Source organism: Hyaena hyaena, unplaced genomic scaffold, assembly GCF_003009895.1.
Source record: "Hyaena hyaena isolate Hyena2069 unplaced genomic scaffold, ASM300989v1 scaffold_202, whole genome shotgun sequence".
NCBI lineage: Eukaryota > Metazoa > Chordata > Mammalia > Carnivora > Hyaenidae > Hyaena > Hyaena hyaena.
Window position 1 is genome coordinate 1,474,779 of NW_024080832.1, and position 20,142 is coordinate 1,494,920.

Consider the following 20,142-nt stretch of genomic DNA (forward strand, 5'->3'; position numbering starts at 1 on the left):
GAGATACCATGTGCCTTTGTGCCAATTGGAAAAAGGTACCCCCTTTCCTCTCAGCAGTACACAACCTGCCCAACTGTACATGGCAGCCCTGTAAGAATTCCCCAAGGTCCAGACCTGGGGCTTCTAGTCCTATTGCTAGGCTTTTCCTTCCTTTAAAAAAATTTTTTTAATAAATTAATAGTGGAAAGGTGATATATTTACATGGTTCAAAACCCAAAGTATGTTATGAAAAGGCATACTTTGAGAAGTGTCACCCCAACCTTGACCCCATCAGCCCCATTCTCCCACACTCTGCCCTGGGGCTCATGAGAGGTGGGGAAAACTGATGCTATTACCCATAGTCCCAAAATAGTCCCAGGGCCCAAACATACATGTGTCAAAACAAACCCACCCTTGCTGAGAAACTAGGACCCACTCCGCCCTCAGTCCATCTATAGGTAGCCCCTCTCTTGGTCACTGGTGTGTCCATCCAGGGTTCCTTTATGATTTAGGTATTGTCGCAGGCTCCCTCCTCCAGGGAGCCAGCCTCTCTTTCCTTCAAGAGGCTCTGGACTATGATGTCTGGGAATCTGGGAATCGACTGAGGGGCCATGACCCTTCCAGTGATTTAAGGCAAACTTCTGTTCGCTAGCCTAGAGCCTGTCTGCTGATACGGGTAAGTGAGACTCCAGAAGGTTGGCCACTTCAGTCCTGGGGCACCTGATCAACTAAGCCACACACCAAAGATCTCTGTGCCTCGGACCCTCTGGAATACTGCTCTGGCTCTGCTGTCCATTGAGTCAGGCGTGACCATCTTGCCTTCGGGGAGGAAGTGCTGCCAGCTGCCCCCGCCACCTGGGATCCGTCCTACCTAGAGAACTTACGAGTTCCTGTTCTAGGGTACGGTCCCCACTGTAATTCCTGACCCACAGAAATTATGGAAGAATAAATGTTCCTTGTTTTAAACTGCTCGGGTTTGGGGGGACTTGTTACACAGCAGATGTAACTAGCACACTCGTATGTTTCCTCCTGCTATGTCTCTGTGTATCAGGAACAAACAGGAATATATATCCTCTTCCTTCCCTACACAAAGTCTGTGCGGGCAGGAGCAGCCCACCTGCAGGGAGGTGCTGTTCTCAGAGAACGGAGAGCTGAAGAAGGCGTTGATGGTGTCCAGCACGACGGTCAGCACGTACTTCTCCAGGGTGGGGTCAGTCAGGCGCTTCTCCCGCTTACTGCAGACCTGGGGTAGGAGAGAGAGATGCCTGGGGGGGCCCACCACTCCCCCCCCCCCGAGAAGACTGCTGGGGCTCCCAACCACGACCCTGCCCAGCACAGCACACCCACAAGCCCACACCCTCCCCTCCCCAGGGACAGACCCGAGCCATGTCCAGGGTGAAGTTCTCAAAGAGTGTCCAGATGTGGTTGCTGGTGTAGATCTCCTTCATCTCCACCTCTGTGTCAACATAGCAGTGATTCACGAAGTTCACGTAGGCCATTTTCACCTGCGCAGCCGGGAGCAAGGTCAGGAGCGCTGGCAAGGCCGCCGGTCCAGGCTCTCCCTCTCTGCACTCCCCCGATTCTCCCCTGACCTCCCCGTTGCTCCTCTCCCCACACCCCTCCCACCCTCCCCCACGTCTGCCACTCCCCCACTTTCCTTACCAGCCTCTTCCTTCCCTGCCATTGCAAGGCTGCCTCAGCCTGGCTCTACGCTTCTCCCCCGGCTGTCCCCCCCCTCCGCAGCCACCTCTCCCAGTCCCCAGAGGACCTCGGTGATGCAGTCCTCGTGTGTCACCACAGACACCACGTCCTCTAAGGGCAGCAGGGAGGTGCACTTGATCTCGGTGTAGACGTTCTTGCCCTCGGCGCAGGCAGCCAGCAAGTCCACCAGGGAGATGTGATACATGAGGGGGCTGTGGTCCTCCACGCCATCCCGGGCGGCCTTCATCATGTCCAGCAGGTGCGTCAGTGAGGCTTTGTCATTGTAGAACACGACCACATCATCACCTGCGTTGGTCAGCTGTGGGCAGGAGGGGTGCCCCGTCAGACCCCCCCAGTCCAGCAGGCCCTGGGTGTACCCAAGAGAGATTGGGACCCGGACCTCAGCCCTCACCTGACATTCAGGCAAACCCTCCCCTGCCTGGCCCTGGGGGGCCGTAGGCTGATGTCGCAGGCCCTCTGCCATCTGGGCCGAGCCCTGGACCCAGAAAGTGCCCCCTCCTCCTCTAAAGAAAGAAGTCCCATTCAGGCTTGTTTCAGAGGTGCCTCCTCCAGGAAGCCCTTGCAAATCCCACCCCTGCCTGGCTCACCACTCCGCCACTCCTCAGTGCTCCCACAGTGTATAATGTAAAGCCTCACAGAGCACACGCTGTTTCAGAGGTGCCTCTGCCAGGAAGCCCTTGCAAATCCCACCCTTGCCTGGCTCACCCCACCCCCCATTCCCCAGTGCTCCCACAGTGTGTAATTTAAAGCCTCACAGAGCACTCACTGCATCCTCTCATATCAGCAATTATGTTATTCACGGGAATATAATAACAGCAATTAATAATTCACACAGCACAGCCCTCCCAACTCAGGGCATCTCGTTTATTAGGTCCCTCATCTCACTTCCCCGGGCTCCTTCCTCCCCCGCCCCCACTCCATGCAGTAAGAGGCCCCAGGGCAGAGTCCCCGTCTCTTCCAGATTGAGACTCAGCCCTCAACCCTCCATGGCTTCAGGTAAACAGACCTACTGAGTACCCGCAATGTGCCAGATGCAGGGGCCCGGGCACGAAGGCTGTGGTCGCCCCGCCCCGAGCTCACATGCAACTGCTCCCCCCACGTGCCCAGTACCGGTGATTTTTTAAGTACATAGTAACAGAAGGCTAAACGAGGGAAGGAGGGTTTGCACTTTCAGGCCTGTTATCTGAGTTCCGCTAGACCGGCCTCTGTGAGCTTAGCTCTCCCTCGGCCGTCCAGCACCCTCAGCGCTCCTCTCGCTGCCTGACTCCTCCATCCCGGGGTCCCGCCTCCCGAGCGCTCCCTCTCTGTGGCCTCCACCTGAGCTCCCGTGCGCCACCACGTGCGCCCCCCCCCCCCCCCCCCCGCCCCTTCCTCACCTCCGTCATGATCATGTCCTGGCACTTCTTGACGTACTTGCCCTCGGCCTTGATGACGGTGTGCAGGAAGTCCAGGTACTGAACGTGCCGCCCGTGCGTGGCCAGCAGGTGCACGAAGTGCTGCAGCACGGGCTCGCTGATTTCAGAGCACAGCTGGTAGTTGTTCAGGAAGATGTGCTGCATGGTCTCTGCCTCCAGGAGCTGCGGGGAGCGCGCCCGTCAGAAAGGGGGGACCCAGGCCCCGCTCTGGCCAGCCGCCTCCACCCGGCGCCCTTACCCCCGGGGTGAGGAAGAGGTGCAGGTGCTTGTGCAGCAGGGCCTGGTTGCCGGGGTTCCCCGCGCAGAACTTCTGCAGGAACTGGTGCGTGTACCGCAGAATCTCCATCATCTTGGCATCGCCCTGGGCACGGGGTGGGGGGAGGGGAGCGAGGTGAGGTCAGGCCTGGTGCCTGAGCTCCCATGGGTGTGGGGGCAGGTCAGGGCTTGGGATTGGGACCACAGGGAGGCCGGGTTCAAGGTGAAAGCTGGGCCACCAGGTCAGGACGAGGAAATGTGTGAGGGGCTGGGGGTCAGAGGGTGAGGTGAGGCTGGAGGGGGAGCGAGGCTGAGGGATCAGGGTCAGGTGAACGCTGGGATGGTGTCAGGCTCAAGAGTCAGTGTGAGGCTTGAGACAGATCAAGATCAAGGTCAGTCAAGGGGGAGGCATGCAGGGTCAAAGATTGAAATGAGGCTAAATTTAGAGTCAGGGACCAGGTCAGACTAGGAGGTCAGAGTGAGGCCAGGGTGTGGCATCAAAGTCAGGGGTCAGTACGAGGCCTGTATTGACATCATGAGTCAAGGGGTCACGTGGATCAAGGTAAGGGGAGGACGGTCAAAGGTTACAATGAAGTTGAGATTATCCGGCCAGAGAGGGAAACAGAAGCCAGGATCACGGTCAGAATCAGGGTGAGGCTGGGTGAGGTTAGCATCCGGGGCTAGCGTGTGGTTGGGGTTAAATTGGGGCTCAGGGTGAAGCTGCCCTGGGGATCCAGAGGCCACCTTGTCATAGGGGACCTGCAGCAGGTCCAGCATGACTTTGTGGGCATCCATGTTCTTGAGCAGCCTCTGCTGCTTCTTCCTCATCTGCTCCCCAACGCCGCACATCTTGTTCAGCCGCTCCAGGATCTGGGGGGAGTGGAGGGTGAGCTCAGACCCCTTCCCTCCACCTCAAGCTTCCCCTCCACCCAAGGCCCTGCTCAGGCTGGCCAGAGTACCCTGCCAACCCCAGCCAAGCCCCAGCTCACACTGGGGACGGGACGGGGGAAGGAGGCCGTGGTCACTGTGTCAGATCACTGCAACAAGGCCACGAAGCACTAAAGACCCAATCCCATCCATAAAAGTAAATAGAACAATATGACTGTGAAATGGAATTTCATTAAATTCCTTCAGCTTTAAAACAAGGCCATCTGGACCTTGGCAGGGCTGTTTTTAATGCGCGGGAAAAGACAGAAGACGTCTATTTTGAGGACCAGTGGCCGGCAGAGTGGAGAGGCAGGAGAGCCCAGGCCCCAGAGCCTCCAGGGGGATCCCGGGGCCCCCGGCCACTCACGCCCTTGACGATCTGGTAGTTCTCACTGCTCTTCTCCCCAGGTGGGTGCAGAAAGCCCTCCTCGTCTGTGGGCCGCTGTGGACACAGGGAATGGGGGTCAGCCAGGCCCAGCCCTTGCTGGGAGCCCTGTCCCCCCAGCCCCCCGCGACCTCGCGCACCTCCTTCTTATCTTTAGCAGTGCCTGCCTCCACTTCCTCGCCCTTGCTGCTGCCCTTCTTGTCGACCCACAGCTCCGACTTCTCGACCATGGTCCGCAGCCGGTCCAGCTCCGACTTGATCACCTTGTAGTTCTCCACGTCCTGAGCTGAGATCAGCAGCTGCACCTAAAGGTTGAAGACGGGACTGCCTGGTGAGATGGGCACCCCAGGTCCACTGCCTCGCAGAGAACCCCAGCGCCTGCCCCGTCGCAGGCCTCTGGTCCTGGCATCTCCATTCCGCCTCTGCTCCTACTCAGTGTTTATGGCCCTGCCATAGTCCACCGCCTCCAGGAAGCCTTCCCTGATGGCCGAAGGCCTCCCTGCACTCCTGGGCATGAGCTGCCCCATCACCTGCCTTCAGCAACTCATTGGCTTGTACCGTGAAGGCATGTCACTTGGCCACTCGGACCCCAAACAGGGCAGGGCAAAGCACACTGGCATCACTGAGTGCTGGCTGAAAGAGGGATCTGAATCTTGGCTCCCACTTCACTCGCTCTGGCCAGTGGGTAAGGAGGGAAAGCCTCCTGGGCCTCAATGTCCCTCTCTATAAAAACGGGAATGAGAGCAGTAACCATGTTGCTAGGGCTGCTGCGAGAATTCCATTAACGCGAGGCCAGTGCTGTGTCTGGCACACCCTTGCTAAATGCCAGTCCCATCTCCCGGGGTGCTGTCAAGATCACACGACACTGCGAGAACACAACCAGTCACCTTAGTGAGGGCTGACTGCATGCCAGGCGTGATCTGAAGCACTTAGCAAACCCGCGCACGTGCTATATAGTTTGTAAACTATGAAGTGCCATCCACATCATAGAAAGCGACAGGCCTTGCGTTAGGCTGAGAGGTAACAAAGATGGCCAAGCCTTGGCCTTCACGTTTAAGGGGTTCAGCAAGGCCAAGAACCCCAAATAGGCATCTTGAGCTTCCCCCGAGCTGTGAACATCTACATCATGGTTGACTCCTTGGTGCCCAGCACAGGCCAGCGTCCAGCTGGCGCACTCGCCTGCTCAGTGCCGGGGTTAGGGGGGCTGGAGGGCCAACCCCTGGGCCTCCTCCCCCCTCCCCAAGGGCAAGGGGGCTCAGACAGGAGCGGCACCTGCTTGAAGGTGTGCATGGCCTCCTGGCGCTGGCTGAAATGCTTGAAGAGCAGCTGCAGGGCCCCCGAGACCAGCGGCGCGTAGTCGTGCATGGTGAGGTGGATAAGCACGCGCAGGAACATGCGGCCACCCTCGTCGTCCACCTCCAGCATGCTGCTGGTCTTCCTGCAGCACGGGTGGGGCGCACGGTCGGCCCGTGAGCTCCCCGCCAGTCGAAGGGAAAAGCGTGCTCCCCACCACCCCTTAGCAGATGCAGCGCTGGGTGCAATACTTGCTAAAAATCCTCCCCAGTTGGTAAATAGTCACTGCCCTGAGCTCCCGGAGTGACCCCCGTGTTCCCTTTGATTAAACAACCGAAGCAGGGACCCTTCACACGGGACCCACAGACAGACAGACAGACAGACACACACACACACACACACACACACACACACACACACACCGCCCCAGGGATTCACAGAGATCGGCCGGGGCCACGGACAGAGGATGGGCAAAATCCACGGCTTCGGCTTTACCAACCTCTAACTAAAAATGCAGCATTTCCTTCAGTGAGAAAAAATTAGCAGTACCTGTGATTTGGTCACCACAACAAATCACAGATGTTTTCACAACACCTTACACTTGTTACGGAAATCGCGAAACGCCACTTGCGTTCATCGCCACTTCGAAATCATGGTACTAATTACAGCCCCGGCACAGCTTGTCATTTAGTGTGTTAATAAAAAGGCCCGTACCTAACCAGCACGTCCAATTTGGTTTCTTCAATATTTTGATAACTGTATCTCAAAGCACTTGCCTTCCTTTGTAACTTATGTGCTTTTTTAAAATGAATTTAAAAATGCCATTCTGAGCAGGGCTCCAAGGGCTTCATTAGATGCCAAGAGTGTGGCATGGAAATGGTTAAGAGCCCCCAACCCCCAGGACGAGCCCTCCCCACTCCAGCCCTCTGTACAGCGGCCTTCCCTCCCCACCTCCCCCTGCTCCCCTCCAGCTACCTGGCCCAAGTCCCGATGCACAAACAGAAGCACAACAGCCCTGGGTGAGGGCAGGGGAATGACCAAGATGACACTAAGGTCCAGGCGGCCCCTGCATCACTGGGGCTGGGCAGGCCTGACAGGGCAAATGCACAAAGCCAAGGAGCCCCCAGCCCCAGAGCCCGGCGAAGGGCTACGGGGGGGATAAGACCCAGCAGGAGCGGCCAGCCCCAGCCCTGGGAAACCTAGCTTCGGAGACCCCAAGAAGGGGGTTCTCACACCTGTGTCAGCATCCCCCACCCAACCCCACATACAACCCCCCAGCTCGAGCCTGGCCTCACCCTACTCCAAACATGGCCTCCGCCTGCTCCCCGATGCGGTCCAGGTTCATGTTAGCAGCTGTGGGGAGCAAGAGTGGGCAGATGGGGGCAGGCAGCAGGTCCATGCCCAGGGAAGATGGGGATCAGAGGGGTAAGGGAGCAGGGCCGTGCCCAAGCCACCAAGTTCCCTACACTGGCTGGGGGGCGGCCCCGCCCGCATGCTCCTTCTCAGGGTAGCCCCACTGCCCGGCAGGGGCGAGCAGCGTTCTGAACTGGGCATCAGGAGACCTGGGTCCTGGTCTGGTTCAGCCTCTGACTGGCTCTGACCTTAGGCAAGTCCCTGCCTCTCTATGGGCCTCAGTTTCTCCATTTGGGAAGTGGAGAGAATAATCTCTGCCCTCACTTCTCACCATGGCAATTAAATTAGATGTTAGGGAGGAAAGGCCCTTGCAGGCTGGGGAAACAGAGGCAAAGCTGGGGATCCAGCCCCGTAGTATCCCCCAGCCTCCACCCCACCGATGTGTATCCCTGGGCGAGTCAGACGGCCTCAGCCTGAAGGCAGGGGAAGGCAGGGGTGGGGAAGGCAGGAGTGAGGGCTCACTGGTGGAGTCGAAGGCCGGGGCTGTGCCGTCGGCCCCGCTGTCCTGCATGGGGAACACCTCCACAAACTCCTTCTTGAAGACGGACAGCAGGTAGGAGATGCGGTAATCCAGGCGGACGTTCAGGATGAACTGGAGAAGTGGGGAGGGACGGGGCGAGGATTGGACTGAGGTCGGAAGGCCAGTCGTGCCCCGGGGGGGAGGGAGGAGGTACCCTGAATGAGCTCTGGCACTCAGGGCGGGTGTGTGTGTGTGTGTGTGTGTGTGTGTGTGTGTCGGCATAGATATTCAAGACTCGTCTCCCCGGGGAGCTCCAGGGTGCCCTCTCCTCCACTCCTGCTCCAGTGAAGAGGGGTGACACCTCCTCTCCAAATTAGGCAGAGACCCCCCCATTCCGAGGTCCCAGCCCACTCAGCTCCTCCTTCCCAGCCAAGATACTGACAGGAAAGAGAAAAAGCTCCGCCCACTCTCATCCTCCTATCTTGCTCTGCCCGGGGCCAGGACGCAGGTGGGTGGAGAACTGAAGACTGAGGGGGAGCAGGAGAGGCCACTGTGGGGGGTGGGGGTGAGGACACAAGGTTTGAGGACACCCTTGACTGGCCTCTATCGTTATGGGGCACAGAGCTTCTGGCCATACGCCAGGACACTGATCCGGAAGCCCTTAGTCCCTAGATGAATCCGAATCTCCCTCCTCTGTCTCCCCTGACCAGGCCCTGCTCGGACTGGGTCCCCATGGAGGTCACTGTATTACCCTTCCCATCCTCCGCTGACGCCAAGGCCAAAGCAAGCATCCTTAGCGTTCCTCGGGATCCTGCCAGCCCCTTCTCCAAGTGCTGCTAGGGGGTCTCAGACAAGACTCAGAACAGGAAAACTGTATCTGCCTCACCAAGAAACGGGCTCTCAAAGCTCCAGCTCGGCTTCAACATCTCTGTATGATGGCAGGAAAGTCCCCTCCGCCCCCCCTTCCTTTCCTCGTCTGTACAATGGAGGAACAGAGATGGGCTTTAGTGCACAGCCGAATCACCTAGGGGGCTTATCGCAGCACAAACCGTGGGCCTGCCTCAGGGGCTCCTGATCCGTAGGCCTGGGGCAGGGCCTGAGAACACGCATTTCGGACTTCCCTGGTGAGGCTGACAGGCTGGTCCAAGGACCACACTCTGAGAACCACTGGGGGCTACCCAGCCAATCACTCTGGAGCCCGCCAGTACTGGATCCTATAACCTGAGTGGGAGCTCACCCCACCACCCTTCCTGTCTCAGGCCCCCCTCTCCTGCCCTATTCCCAATGCCTCCCACCATCGCCCTGGCCCAGCCACCTGCAAGATTTCCAGGATCTTCAGCTTGGTCTCCATCACCACGATGTCTTCGTTGTCCTCGAACTTGCTTCGGTCCAGCGGCTCAGCGGCACCAGCACCCGCAGGCAGGCTGGGGGCGCCAAAGACAGACTGCTTTCGGCTCAGCACCATGGTGGACATCATGTGGCCCACACCCTGGATGGACCGCCGCACGTTCTTGCCTGCGGAGCGGGAAGTGCATGGGGATCATAGGCATGCACAGCAGGACCCCTCAGTCTGACTCTAGTTCTGTCAGCTGTGGTGTTAACCCAGAAGGGCTTCCTGGAGGAGGTGAGCTTTAAGCCAAATCTGGGCTAAGAAGTGATGGCCAGGGCAAAGGTGGCCATCTGACAACGGATGGCAGGGCTGTTCCCCCCCACCTCCTGGGCCTGACAGGGAGCTCCTCGGGCAGGGCCTGTGTCTCCCCTCCTCCCTCATTATCTCCCCTCAAGACCAAGATGGACGGAAGGCAACACCCCAGGCCCCAGGGTCTTCACAGAGCCTGGACAGAAGCTCCCCCAGTCCAGGAGAGGCCAGGAGGCAGGCTGCACAAGGGGGTTGATCAGAGAGAGCTTCCGGCACTAGGAGGAGACAGAGCACCACCAGGGTTGGGGGCGGGGGAGGGGAGGGGCTGGCCAAGAAGCCTCACCGCCTGAGTCATCGTAGGCCTGCAGCATGGCTGGGGGCCCCTGCACGCAGTCGATGATGCCCAGCAGAGTGCGAGTGAGCCGCAGCAGCTCACTGAAGCTGTAGAATCCGAAGTAGATGAGATTGTGCGCCAGGCTGACCACCTGCGTGGGCAGGAGGCGGGGCCGAGGTGAGTGGGGCGGGGCCGAGGTGGTGGGGCGGGGCCGAGGTGGTGGGGCGGGGTCGAGGCGGGTGGGGCGGGGCCGAGGTGGGTGGGGCGGGGCCGAGGTGACTGGGGCGGGGCCTCGCGAAGGGCGGGGCCAGCGCGGGAAGGTAGGGCTGAGCTAACATAAGGAGTGCTCAGGGTGTGATGAAGTTCCTGGTAAAAGGCAGGGCCTCGGACCTCCGGGAGCCTGGACACAGCCAACACAGTGCCCTAATGGGCTAATGAGAAAGTGAGGCCTAAAGGAAGGCTACCGTGTGGGGTGGGGGGAGATAAGGCAGAAATGCAGGAAGAGAGGGGCTCCCACAGGCACCTGTGACCCAGGTGGGGCTGAAGGGGTGAGTGGAGGAGGGGAGGCAGCCCTCTCCCAGGTGGCAAGGGAGAAGCCTCCCACTTGGGGAGTCCCACTGGTCCACGCAGTCTCCCCGAACTGGCTGGGGCACTGAGGGAAGGGGGGTTGTGGAGCCCCCAATGAACCCAGGGGGCAAGTGAGGCCTAGTGAGGAGGCAAACCAGAGCCCTGCCGAGCACCAGACCCGCCCCTGCACACCCCTGCCCAGCCAACCTCGAAGGTGAGCTTGTTCTTCTCCTCGTTGGCAAAGGGCACGGCCTCGCTGACCACGTTGTTGAGGTAGTCCTCCACGAAGTCCATGGTGCTGGCAAACTTGTTCTTCTTGTCATCCCGAGAGGCGTTCAAGTTGGAATCATAGCTGGGGGTGGAGGCCATGGGGCATGAGGGTCCGTGAGATCCACCCCAGCCTCGCTCATCTGGCCCACCCTCCCCTACCCATCTCACTCCTTGATGGTGATGGCTGTGGGGATCTCAGTCCAGAGGCGGGCGAACTTGACCGGCGTGACTAGCTCCTGGGGGTCCCTGTCCACATGCACATGCAACATCAGGTGGCAAAAGGAGGCGCGCAGGTCAAAGGGCAGCATTTCGTCTGCCATGCACAGGAAGATGAGGTCGACGCCCAGCTGCTGGGAGATCTCGTCGATGGCCAGGTACTGGCGGTCCAGGCACATGCGGGCAAAGAGTTTCAGCTGGTACCTGCAGGGAGAGCAGGGCAGAGGGTGAGGGCACAGTGCGCGGGGCCCAGCGAGGGCTACTAGCACTTGGACCTGGGCTGGCTGAGAACTTGGGAGAGTGCAGAGGGACTTAGGTCAAACCAGGCGCCCGCCCACATCACAGGAAGGACACAATTCTGAGTGAGCAAGGTGAAAGGGAAAACAGCCTGGAGTTTTGCGGATTTGCAGCTCTCCCTCTCCTGGTGGAGGAGGAGGAAAGGAGGGAAGCACTTTCTGGCTCAGCCAGCCCGGGTCTCCACGGGGAGAGGTCTGGCTGAGCGAGGGGCTGGGGGAGGAAGGGGCGGGAAGTGCAGAAGGGGGACCAGCGATGCAAGAGCTACAGAAATGACGGCTGCAGGCAGCACGCCCTTGGCTTCCTGCTCAGAGCCCTGCGTCACCTGCCCTGGGCCCTGGCGCCACACAGCCTGGGTCTGAACCGTGGCCCACCACTAAGGATGTGTGAGCTTGGGCAAGTTCTTTTACCTCTGTGCAGTGAGTGGCCGGGTGAAACACTTCCGAACAGTGCCTGGTATGTGGCCCGCATTTGATACGTGTTATCCAGTTATCTTATTTTCTAAATAAATATGCTTAGAAACGGGTCTGGGTTTCTTTCAGGCCCTGTCACTGTGCTGAGCTCTTTAGCTACACAGCTTCCCTGGGGAAGCTGCTGACTGCCTAGAGGCCTTCCGAGAAGGGTCAAGGGCTCTGGCAGCGCTGAAGCAGGGGAAGGAGCCGGGTCCAGACACACCTGTAGTAGCTGAGCACGTTCTCGTCGTGGGCATTGCCGGCCCGCGCCTCCTGGGCCAGCTGCCTCACGCTCTTCTCGTGGTGCTCGTTATTCTTGTCGGTCCAAGTGAGCCACACCTCCTCCTCTGAGTACTCGATGGTCAGGTACTCGTGCGACTGGGCCATTTCCTTCACCGGCCGCAGCCTGCAGACCAGGGCCACCCGTCACAGGAAGCAGGGGGCTGGGGCCCAACTCCGTGCCTACAGCCCTCCCTACCCCCCCAGCACGCCCAGCCACAAGGACTCCTCCTAGACCTCAGCTGAGTGCCAGCTCAGACAACTGCCTCAGACCATGAGCTTCTCAAGGACAGAGGATCTGGGTCTAGCCAGAACACGGACAGACGGATGTACGGGGCCAAGCTCTCAGGCAGGTGGCTGAGGAGCAGGGCAGGGAGGAGCCCTGGGTGCCGGCAGGAGGCGGCGCAATGGCTCACTCAGTCTGGATGAGGATGTCACTGTTCTTGGGGTCCAGCACACACTTGCAGATGAGCTCCTGGGTGACGGGGATGGCGATGTGATTGGACACACACAGGTCAGAGAGGTAGTCCAGGAACCTGGGGTGGTGACAGCAGGGGGGAGGGGGAGGGGGCTCAGAGGCTGGTCCCTGGTGGGGATGAAGCCCGCCCTCCTCCTTCCCCAGCGGGCAGCACCAGCTCCCTGGAACCCGCTTACTGCTTCTGCCCCTACCCTAAAGCTTGGGAGGTGGGCACGATGGACTCCCAGCTGCCCAAGGAGAGACAGTGATGGGTATCACCTTGCTCACCCTGGGGCAGGGGTAGGCTGGCTGGGGGTCCCAGGGGTCAGGGTAAAGGACGCACAAGGGTGGGAGTGATACTCAAAATATTTAACAACAGGTTCAATACAGGCACCGACTTTGTCACCAGAGAAGGGTCCTGGGGCCCTCCTGCTACACCAGGCATCCACCCTCTTTTGCTAGATGGGGCCCAATTTGGAAGTGGTCACAGGGAGGGGTGCAGAGCCCAGGGCCTCGGAGAGGTGGCAATGTACCAATGGAGGCAATCGTTTTTCACTATTTGCAATGAGCAGCACCAGCAGACTCTGTGCCCCGGGAGGACCGGGAAGGAGAAGGGCAGAGGGGCGGCAGCAGGGGGCTCACCTGGGCTCCCGGTTCTTCCGCACCAGGCTGACGAAGGTTTCCACCTCGGTCTTGGTGATGTGCTTCTCCAGCAGCTTGCGGTTGTTGTGCAGGAGGGCAGTGATGGTGTCTTCCGCCAGGATGTCGTAGCCGATCTGCGACTGCATCATCCCGAACTGCTTGGCGATGTGCTCCTGGGGAACAGACGCGCTGGGTCGCGGGGAGCCCGGCTCTGCTGCCACCCCCCGCCCCAGCCCTGGAGACAGGATCCCCTGCGGGAGGGGGATCTCGACCCATGCAAGCAAGGTGGCGGTCTGGGAGAGGAAACCGGCACTGGGCAGAAGAGTCGGTGCACATAATCTAGCTCTTCATTCCCCAGCCTGTCTCCCTACCAGAGCAAAGCCTCCACAGGGGAGGAAATTATCTGGCAGGCCCAGCCCCATAATCTGTGAGGCCCTGTGCAAAACAAAATAGCAGGACCCTTCTTGAAAATTTGAGAATTTCGGGATGGCAACAGCAGAGCATTAAAGCCAGCTTGAGGCCCTTCTTTGCACACCCGTGAAGCTGGCCGCACTGTCTGGTTCCCTGTGGTATCTGGGGGGCCTAAAACAGTACCTGGCACATAGCATGCACGTGCCTCAGAAAACATTTGCTGCATGAACAAAAGCTGGAGTGAGCAAGCGAGTGAGCCGATGAGCAGGTGAGTGGGTCCCCTGGGGCCAGGAAGGCTCAGGCCGGGTGAGCAGCAGCGCACCTGGTTCTTGCGGTAATCCTCCTGGGAATGCCGCAGCACCCGGTAGCAGAGGCGGAACATGTGCTGGTAGGGGGCATTCTTCTGGTCTGACAGCTCCTCCAGCCGCACCAGGGGGCCCTCACCCCCCTTGTCACGGAAAGGGGCCTTCAGAATGCCAAAGATCTGGAGGGGCAGAGAGAATGAGGAGGGATCCCCTATACCTGCCTGCACCCCTCATTATCCCAGAAACCCTCAGCTCCAAACTCACTCTGCCCCAAAGCCACACCAACATGAACCCCCAGCTGATTCTAAGCTGGACTGAGACCCCCAACCCCCCTCCCCACGCATGGCCCCTCTTCCAGCCCCCACCCCCTTCTCCTGGTAAGGATCCCAACGCTGGCCTAAGCCCACCCGTCCCCACATGACTAATCCCAGCTCAGATCCTGGGCCAGGCTCAGCGTCTGGGGGAAAAGCTCAGGGCTGCCACAGCTCTGGGGTCTGAGGTTAAGAGCAAGGGCAGGTCCGGCCGGTGTGGCCAGAGGTCTTCACCTCTGGTCTTGGTGAGGTGCTTCTCCAGGAATTTGTGGTAATTGTGGAGGACGAACACAGCCTGCCTCATCCAAAAAAATGTTAATGCAATTTTAAAATTTTTTAAATTTTTTATGTTTTTATTTTATTTTTGAAAGAGAGAGAGCACTAGCGGGGGAGGGTCAGGGAGAGAGGGACACAGAATCCAAAGCAGGCTCCAGGCTCCGAGCTGTCAGCACAGAGCCAGATGTGGGGCTTGAACTCACGAACTGTGAGATCATGACCTGAGCCGAAGTCGGATGCTCAACCAACTGAGCCACCCAGGCGCCCCTAAAAAATTTTAAAGACAGGGATTTGGGTGAGGGTGAAAAACTGTTCTAGAACAGAAACCAAGGAAATGAGACCATATGGAATGAGAAACTCTTGGTTGGATCCTGCTTCAAAGGAAACAAGACAAAACAAACAAAAAAAAACTTTAAAAAGACATTCGGGGTAAAAAGCAGGGAAATTTGATAGGGATTGGGGACTATTACGAATTTTCTTAGGTGTGATGACAGTATTGTGCTTATTCCAAGAGGTGCACACTGAAAACCTCAGGGCTGAGATGCACTGTTTGGAAACGCCTGGGTGAAGGGACACATGTACAGATGCATGGTTACGTAAAGCCAAACTGGCAAAATGGTAACGAGTGCATTCAGGCGGTGGTTGTACTGTGTTCACCGCACACTTCCTTCATTATTTTCTCAATATTTGAAATTTTTCACAATAAAATTCAGAAAAAATATTTTAAGTAATCCCCACACCCAGCACGGGGCTCGAACCCACAACCCCCGAGATTAAGAGTCACGTGCTCCTAAGTCAGGTGCCCCAGAAAAAAAAAATTTTTTTAAAGCATAAGTTCTAGGGGCACCTGGCTGGCTCAGTCAGTAGAGCATTGGACTCTTGATCTCAGGCTCATGAAGCCAAGCCCCATGTTGGGCATGGAGCCTACTTTAAAAAAAAAAAAAAAAACACAAGTTCTAGATCTGACATCCTGAGCTCAAATCCTGGCCCTCCTGCTTCCTAGCTGCAAACTCTCGGTCAAGTTACTCCAACCTCTATGCCTCAGTCTCCTCACAGGTAGTGTGGGGCTCATAATAGTACCTCCCCACATGGAGAAGATGAACCAAGCCAATGCATGTAGGGCACTGTATGTGCTCAGTGCTCAACAAATACTCATTTTTTTTAAAAATGGCTGAAGAGAAGCTGCAGAGACTGGAGGTCCACTGCAGATGGGAACGGCTCCTGCCCTGGACATGTGGCCACTCCCCCAAGGCCGCTCCGGTCCCAGACAGGGCCCGCCCCATCCCCCACGCCTGGGCACAGGCACCTGTTTGAGGATGTTCTGCTCGCGCATCAGCTTCTGCCGCTCCCGGTTGGGCTTGGTGACCATGATGTCCAGCACATTCTGCCCATTGTTGGGCACATCGCTGACGAAGAACACCAGGTCCTCCAGCAGCTGGATGACAAACCTTCACGAAGGGACACCGGGGATGACGAGTGTGAGGCACCGACCCTGGGAAACGCCCCTGGGACCCAGCCGTCACATGCCCTTCATGGGCAACCAGCCCTGCCCGAAACACACTCTCATCCAGTCACCCGCCCGCCCTGCTGGCCAAAGCACAGAGCTCATCATCGGCCTTCAACTTCTCTCCCCAGCCTCACAGCTCTCAAAATGGCTCTCAAAACACACGCCTCGCCCCCACCCACCCTGGATTCCAAAGTGTTCCCAAGACAAAGAACCTCAGTACACTCCGGTCTGGAAAGGAACAGTGGGCACAAGGCAGTGTGTTTGGCGTGAAGGTGGTCTGAACCCGCCACTTACTAGCTGTGTGACCATGGAGAAGTCTCTTAACCTCTCTGAGCCTCAACCCACCATCATGTACTGGGAGTATATGAGCAGTGAGGCAAGGGCCGGGGCCCACCAGAGCCCGCTGAAACCAGTCCCCACCTCTGTCCCCCCACCCCAGCCACGCCTGCCTGGCTTCTGCTTTGTGACTCCTTCGTCCATGAAAAGCAGGCCCTCCCTCGGAGGACGAGGCCCCTCAGAAGGCCCGGATGACCCCGCTGTCGGCCCACCTGCGGTCATTCTGGCTGATGAAGCCCTCGTTGAGTTTCTCCACGGCGCTGGCCAGCATGGAGCTGGCATCGTTGGCAAAGTCCAGGTCTCGGATCTCAGACACCGGAACCGACACGATGGCAAAGGCCTCCTTGTCCTCCTTGGTGGGGCAGGTGCCCAGCTGCAGGGACAGAGGTCAGCAGGGCCCCCGGGGACAGGCTAAGGCCCCGGCCCCGGCCCCCCGGCCCCAGGCAGCCTCGCACCATGAGCCGAATGGGCCGCTCCTCCTCAATGTCGATGGGCACGTTGGTGCTCTGGATCCACGTGTTGGTACAGAGGTGCCGCAGCCGGACATAGGAGTTCCTAGAGGCGGGGCCGAGGGCAGGGCTCGGGATGGTGCCTCGGGTTGCATCCTGGCTATCTGCTCTCCCATAGATGCCTCCACATCTCCGCCCCAGGGGACAGGGAAACTGCTCCCCTCCAGGCAAGGAGCCCATGCCAGATTAGAGTGACCAGCCAACAGCCCCCAGACCCCGAACTGCCCTTACCCAGGCCCACGCGCCTCACGCGCACTCCCAAACCAGCTTGTTTCTAAGCTTGAAACCAAGATTCATTTGGACAAATGGGACTACTTAGACTATCCCACTTAGTGTCAAGATGCATGCGTTTCATAGCGGAAGCTATTCTGGTCTCTGATTATGAAATGCAGTTGCCTTTCTGAAATGAAAAACAATCTGAATATCAAAATGCACCTGGCCCCGAGAGTTTCAGGCAAGGGATCGTGGGGGCCTATAGCGACTTCTCCCATTAGTCCTGTTGATGGTAGACCTGATAAGCCCACTTTACAGATCAAGAAATCAGGGCAAAGTGATGGAGAAAGCTGCCGGAGGTCAGACGGTCAGACAGTTAATAAAGACTCAGGCCTGATGGACACCTGGGAAGTTTCTCGATGTTATGGCCCAGAATCTCAGGGTTGGGGGAAGAACTTACAGATCAGGGAGCCCCAGAACCACCCCGTGTGCCCTGGACAAACCCGTGCAGCCTGTGCTCTAATAGGCAGACCACTGGGGGCAGGTGGCTGGTAAAGTTCAACAGAGAGACGGCATTTGGATAAAGCAACTTGCACAAGGCAGGACACGCATGCAGAGCCCAGGGCCGGGCACACAGCAAGCGTTCAATGGTGGCCAGCTGCCTACAGCTCTCAGAGCCCCATCCCCAGAGGGGTGGCACATGCAGGTCCTGAGATCAAAGGGCCTCAGGAGGACAGAGGAGTGCGGGATGCAGGGAGCCCAGGGACAGGACGGGCCAGCCTGGGGACCCCCATCAACCCCCAGGCGCGTGGCACCTACTCACCGGGGCACAAAGGAGTCGGTTTTCTGCAAGGTGGTGGGGTCCAGCTCAAAGAGGGAGGCAATGTCGTTGCCGTGGGGCACAGCGACCAAGCGATACTTGATCTTCTCCCCGGCATTCCGGCGACCTGCACGGCCCTGAGCGCCCTGGGGTGAGGACCCTCACTCAGGCAGAGGCCCCTCCCTCCTCTCAGGTGCCCCGAAACAGCCTGGAATTCCACGTGAGAGGCCTTCTCCCTCCAGCTCGCCTACCAGGCTTTCATGGCCACCCCCCCAACCCCCAGCAGTCCCTCTTCCCCCGGCCCCGGAGCCCTCCTTCGGTCCTCACCATTCCCGCCGCCTTGGAATCACAGGTATCGCCCTTATAGCTGGGGTTCTCCTGGAGAACAGAGACACAAGATGGGGGCGGCTCTTGGGACACTGAGCTATACTCACATGAACCCCAGCCCAAAACAAGGTCCACCCCAAAACAGCCCCCACCCTCCCAGGGGCGCCCTAGCACTAAAACCTGGGTCACTCATGAGGAAGCCAGCAATGAGAGCCCCCAAGCCCTGCCCTTCATTCTCCTCCTCGCGGACTCACAGATACACACACACACACACACACACACACACACACACACGAACGCCCCAATATAACCAGCCTGTATATTCTGGACAGATGTAAACACGGAATGTGTACATTACACAAGGGCTGGGGATTTGGCTCACTGTTTTATCCCCATTGCCTAGACTAGCTCCTGGCACACAGTAGAGGCACAGTGATACTAGGCTTCTTTACATTCATGCACTTATTTGATAGCATTCGTTAAATGCAAGAGCGCAGATAAACCAGGGGCCACCGTCACGTGTGTCTGTGTGTGCAGATGTGCACCAGGCACACATGCTCACGCGTGCCCGCATGCACACACCCTGGGCTCCCCGGGTGCCCCACTCACCTCGGCAGCCAGGTAGTTGCCTGTGGCCAGGTGCTTGAAGCGGTACAGGCCATTCCAGTGGCCAGCTCCTCCACGGCAGGGGTCGTGGTGGACCACCTGAGGGGTGCAGGGGTGAGGCAGGAAGGAGGGACTGGCCAGGGAGGGGTAGCTGGACCCTGGGGACGCCTGGAGAGCTCTGCGGGAGGGGCACCTGGACACAGCCGCCACCCCCACCCTGCCTCTACCCTCCAGGGGGATGGGGGAAGAAGGGGTGGAGCCCAGGGCTGGAGAGGAGGGCTTGGTCCTGGGTAAGAGGCAGTTCTGACCTCCACTTCCCAGAGGGCATTGGAGCTGGTGGCCGAGGTGGCGGACTGGCGCAGCGTGGTGCGCAGGAACACCTGCAGCTGGCCCTTATACTCGTCACACGTCAGGAACTTCTCCTGCTCTGCATGGAACAGCCGCACCACGTCTCCCTGTAGGTGCGGGTCACGGGCTCAGGACGGAGGAGGCCCTTACCAGGGGCCAGCCCCACCTGCGTCACATGCAGACACAGCTCCTTCCAGAGCCAGCAAGCAGAGGGTGAGATGCATACTGGGCCCCACCAGCGAGTGGCTGGGGCCAGGGGCCGGCCCCTCAGCCAGGTGCCCTGCCCAGATCCCAAATCCAGGGCCTCCAGATGACTGGGTCGGGCCATGCTCTCATCCAGAGCCTCCCCCAGTTTCCTATGTCAAACCCACCCTTGACCATCCCCTTCCCGGATTTGTATCTCTAGAAACCCCACCTGACCCCTAAAGGCCAATCTCGAGCCACCCCCTCAATGAAGGCACAAGGAATATCACCTCTGGGATCCTTCTAGACCCATGACTGCACCTCCCTAGGGCCCTTTCTGCCCGAACATGGGTCGTTCGTGCCCATTTTGCTCCCACAGGACTGGAAGAGCTGGCTTATTCACCTCCGGAGCTTTGGACACAGAGACCAAGTTTGGATCTTGGCTCTGCTTCACAAGCTGTGTGACCTCAGATAAGTTCCTTAACATCTCTGAGCCTCAGTTTCCTCTCGTGTAAAAAAGGGGGACCTCCTTGCAGAGATGGCGAGGATCACAATTTGTAGGATGAAGTCATGCTGCACACTGACCACGTGCCACAGCCACGGCATGAACACTTCACATGGACTTTCTCACCTGGTCCTCACACTAACTCCCTGGGTATGTACATCATTATCCTCACTCTACAAGTGGACACATGCCGGCACAGGGAAAGTAAGCGTCCTGCTGAGGGTCACAGAGCTAGCGACAAATGGGACATGAATCATGCTGCAGTTCCAGAGCCCCCCTCTTTTCACCACGCTTCCTCCCGCAGCGACGGCGCATGGCCACCACGCCTATCACCATCACTAACGGCATGAGCCGGCTTCCCTACGCTGTGCTGGACAAAGTTCTCAGTTACCACCTGTGGAGTGAATGCACGAGCAAGTGAGTGAGTGACCAGACACAGATTATGTCAGTTACTCGGGCAGAACCTTGAAACTTTTGTATCCATGA

The 20,142-nt window shown here is 58.5% G+C and overlaps 1 protein-coding gene across 3 annotated transcripts in view; it reads right to left on the reverse strand.

The window, feature by feature from the left end:
- The window catches only part of ITPR3 (inositol 1,4,5-trisphosphate receptor type 3), a 67,309-nt gene that overhangs the window by 14,827 nt on the left and 32,340 nt on the right, over positions 1-20,142 (reverse strand). For 2 of the 3 annotated variants that reach the window (XM_039241805.1, XM_039241803.1), the window contains exons 8-33: positions 18,929-19,075; positions 18,624-18,719; positions 18,015-18,065; positions 17,691-17,833; positions 16,601-16,700; positions 16,358-16,518; positions 15,609-15,750; positions 13,733-13,894; positions 13,000-13,172; positions 12,317-12,436; positions 11,845-12,027; positions 10,828-11,079; positions 10,597-10,741; positions 9,832-9,973; positions 9,165-9,364; positions 7,852-7,981; positions 7,272-7,329; positions 5,956-6,121; positions 4,824-4,988; positions 4,666-4,740; positions 4,116-4,241; positions 3,355-3,477; positions 3,078-3,278; positions 1,748-1,999; positions 1,359-1,484; positions 1,097-1,222 (exon numbers count right to left, since the gene is read on the reverse strand). In XM_039241805.1, the coding sequence (XP_039097736.1) occupies positions 1,097-1,222; positions 1,359-1,484; positions 1,748-1,999; positions 3,078-3,278; positions 3,355-3,477; positions 4,116-4,241; positions 4,666-4,740; positions 4,824-4,988; positions 5,956-6,121; positions 7,272-7,329; positions 7,852-7,981; positions 9,165-9,364; positions 9,832-9,973; positions 10,597-10,741; positions 10,828-11,079; positions 11,845-12,027; positions 12,317-12,436; positions 13,000-13,172; positions 13,733-13,894; positions 15,609-15,750; positions 16,358-16,518; positions 16,601-16,700; positions 17,691-17,833; positions 18,015-18,065; positions 18,624-18,719; positions 18,929-19,075 (3,765 nt within the window). The remainder of the gene's footprint in view (positions 1-1,096; positions 1,223-1,358; positions 1,485-1,747; positions 2,000-3,077; positions 3,279-3,354; positions 3,478-4,115; positions 4,242-4,665; positions 4,741-4,823; positions 4,989-5,955; positions 6,122-7,271; positions 7,330-7,851; positions 7,982-9,164; positions 9,365-9,831; positions 9,974-10,596; positions 10,742-10,827; positions 11,080-11,844; positions 12,028-12,316; positions 12,437-12,999; positions 13,173-13,732; positions 13,895-15,608; positions 15,751-16,357; positions 16,519-16,600; positions 16,701-17,690; positions 17,834-18,014; positions 18,066-18,623; positions 18,720-18,928; positions 19,076-20,142) is intronic. The other variant, XM_039241804.1, reaches the window with a different exon arrangement.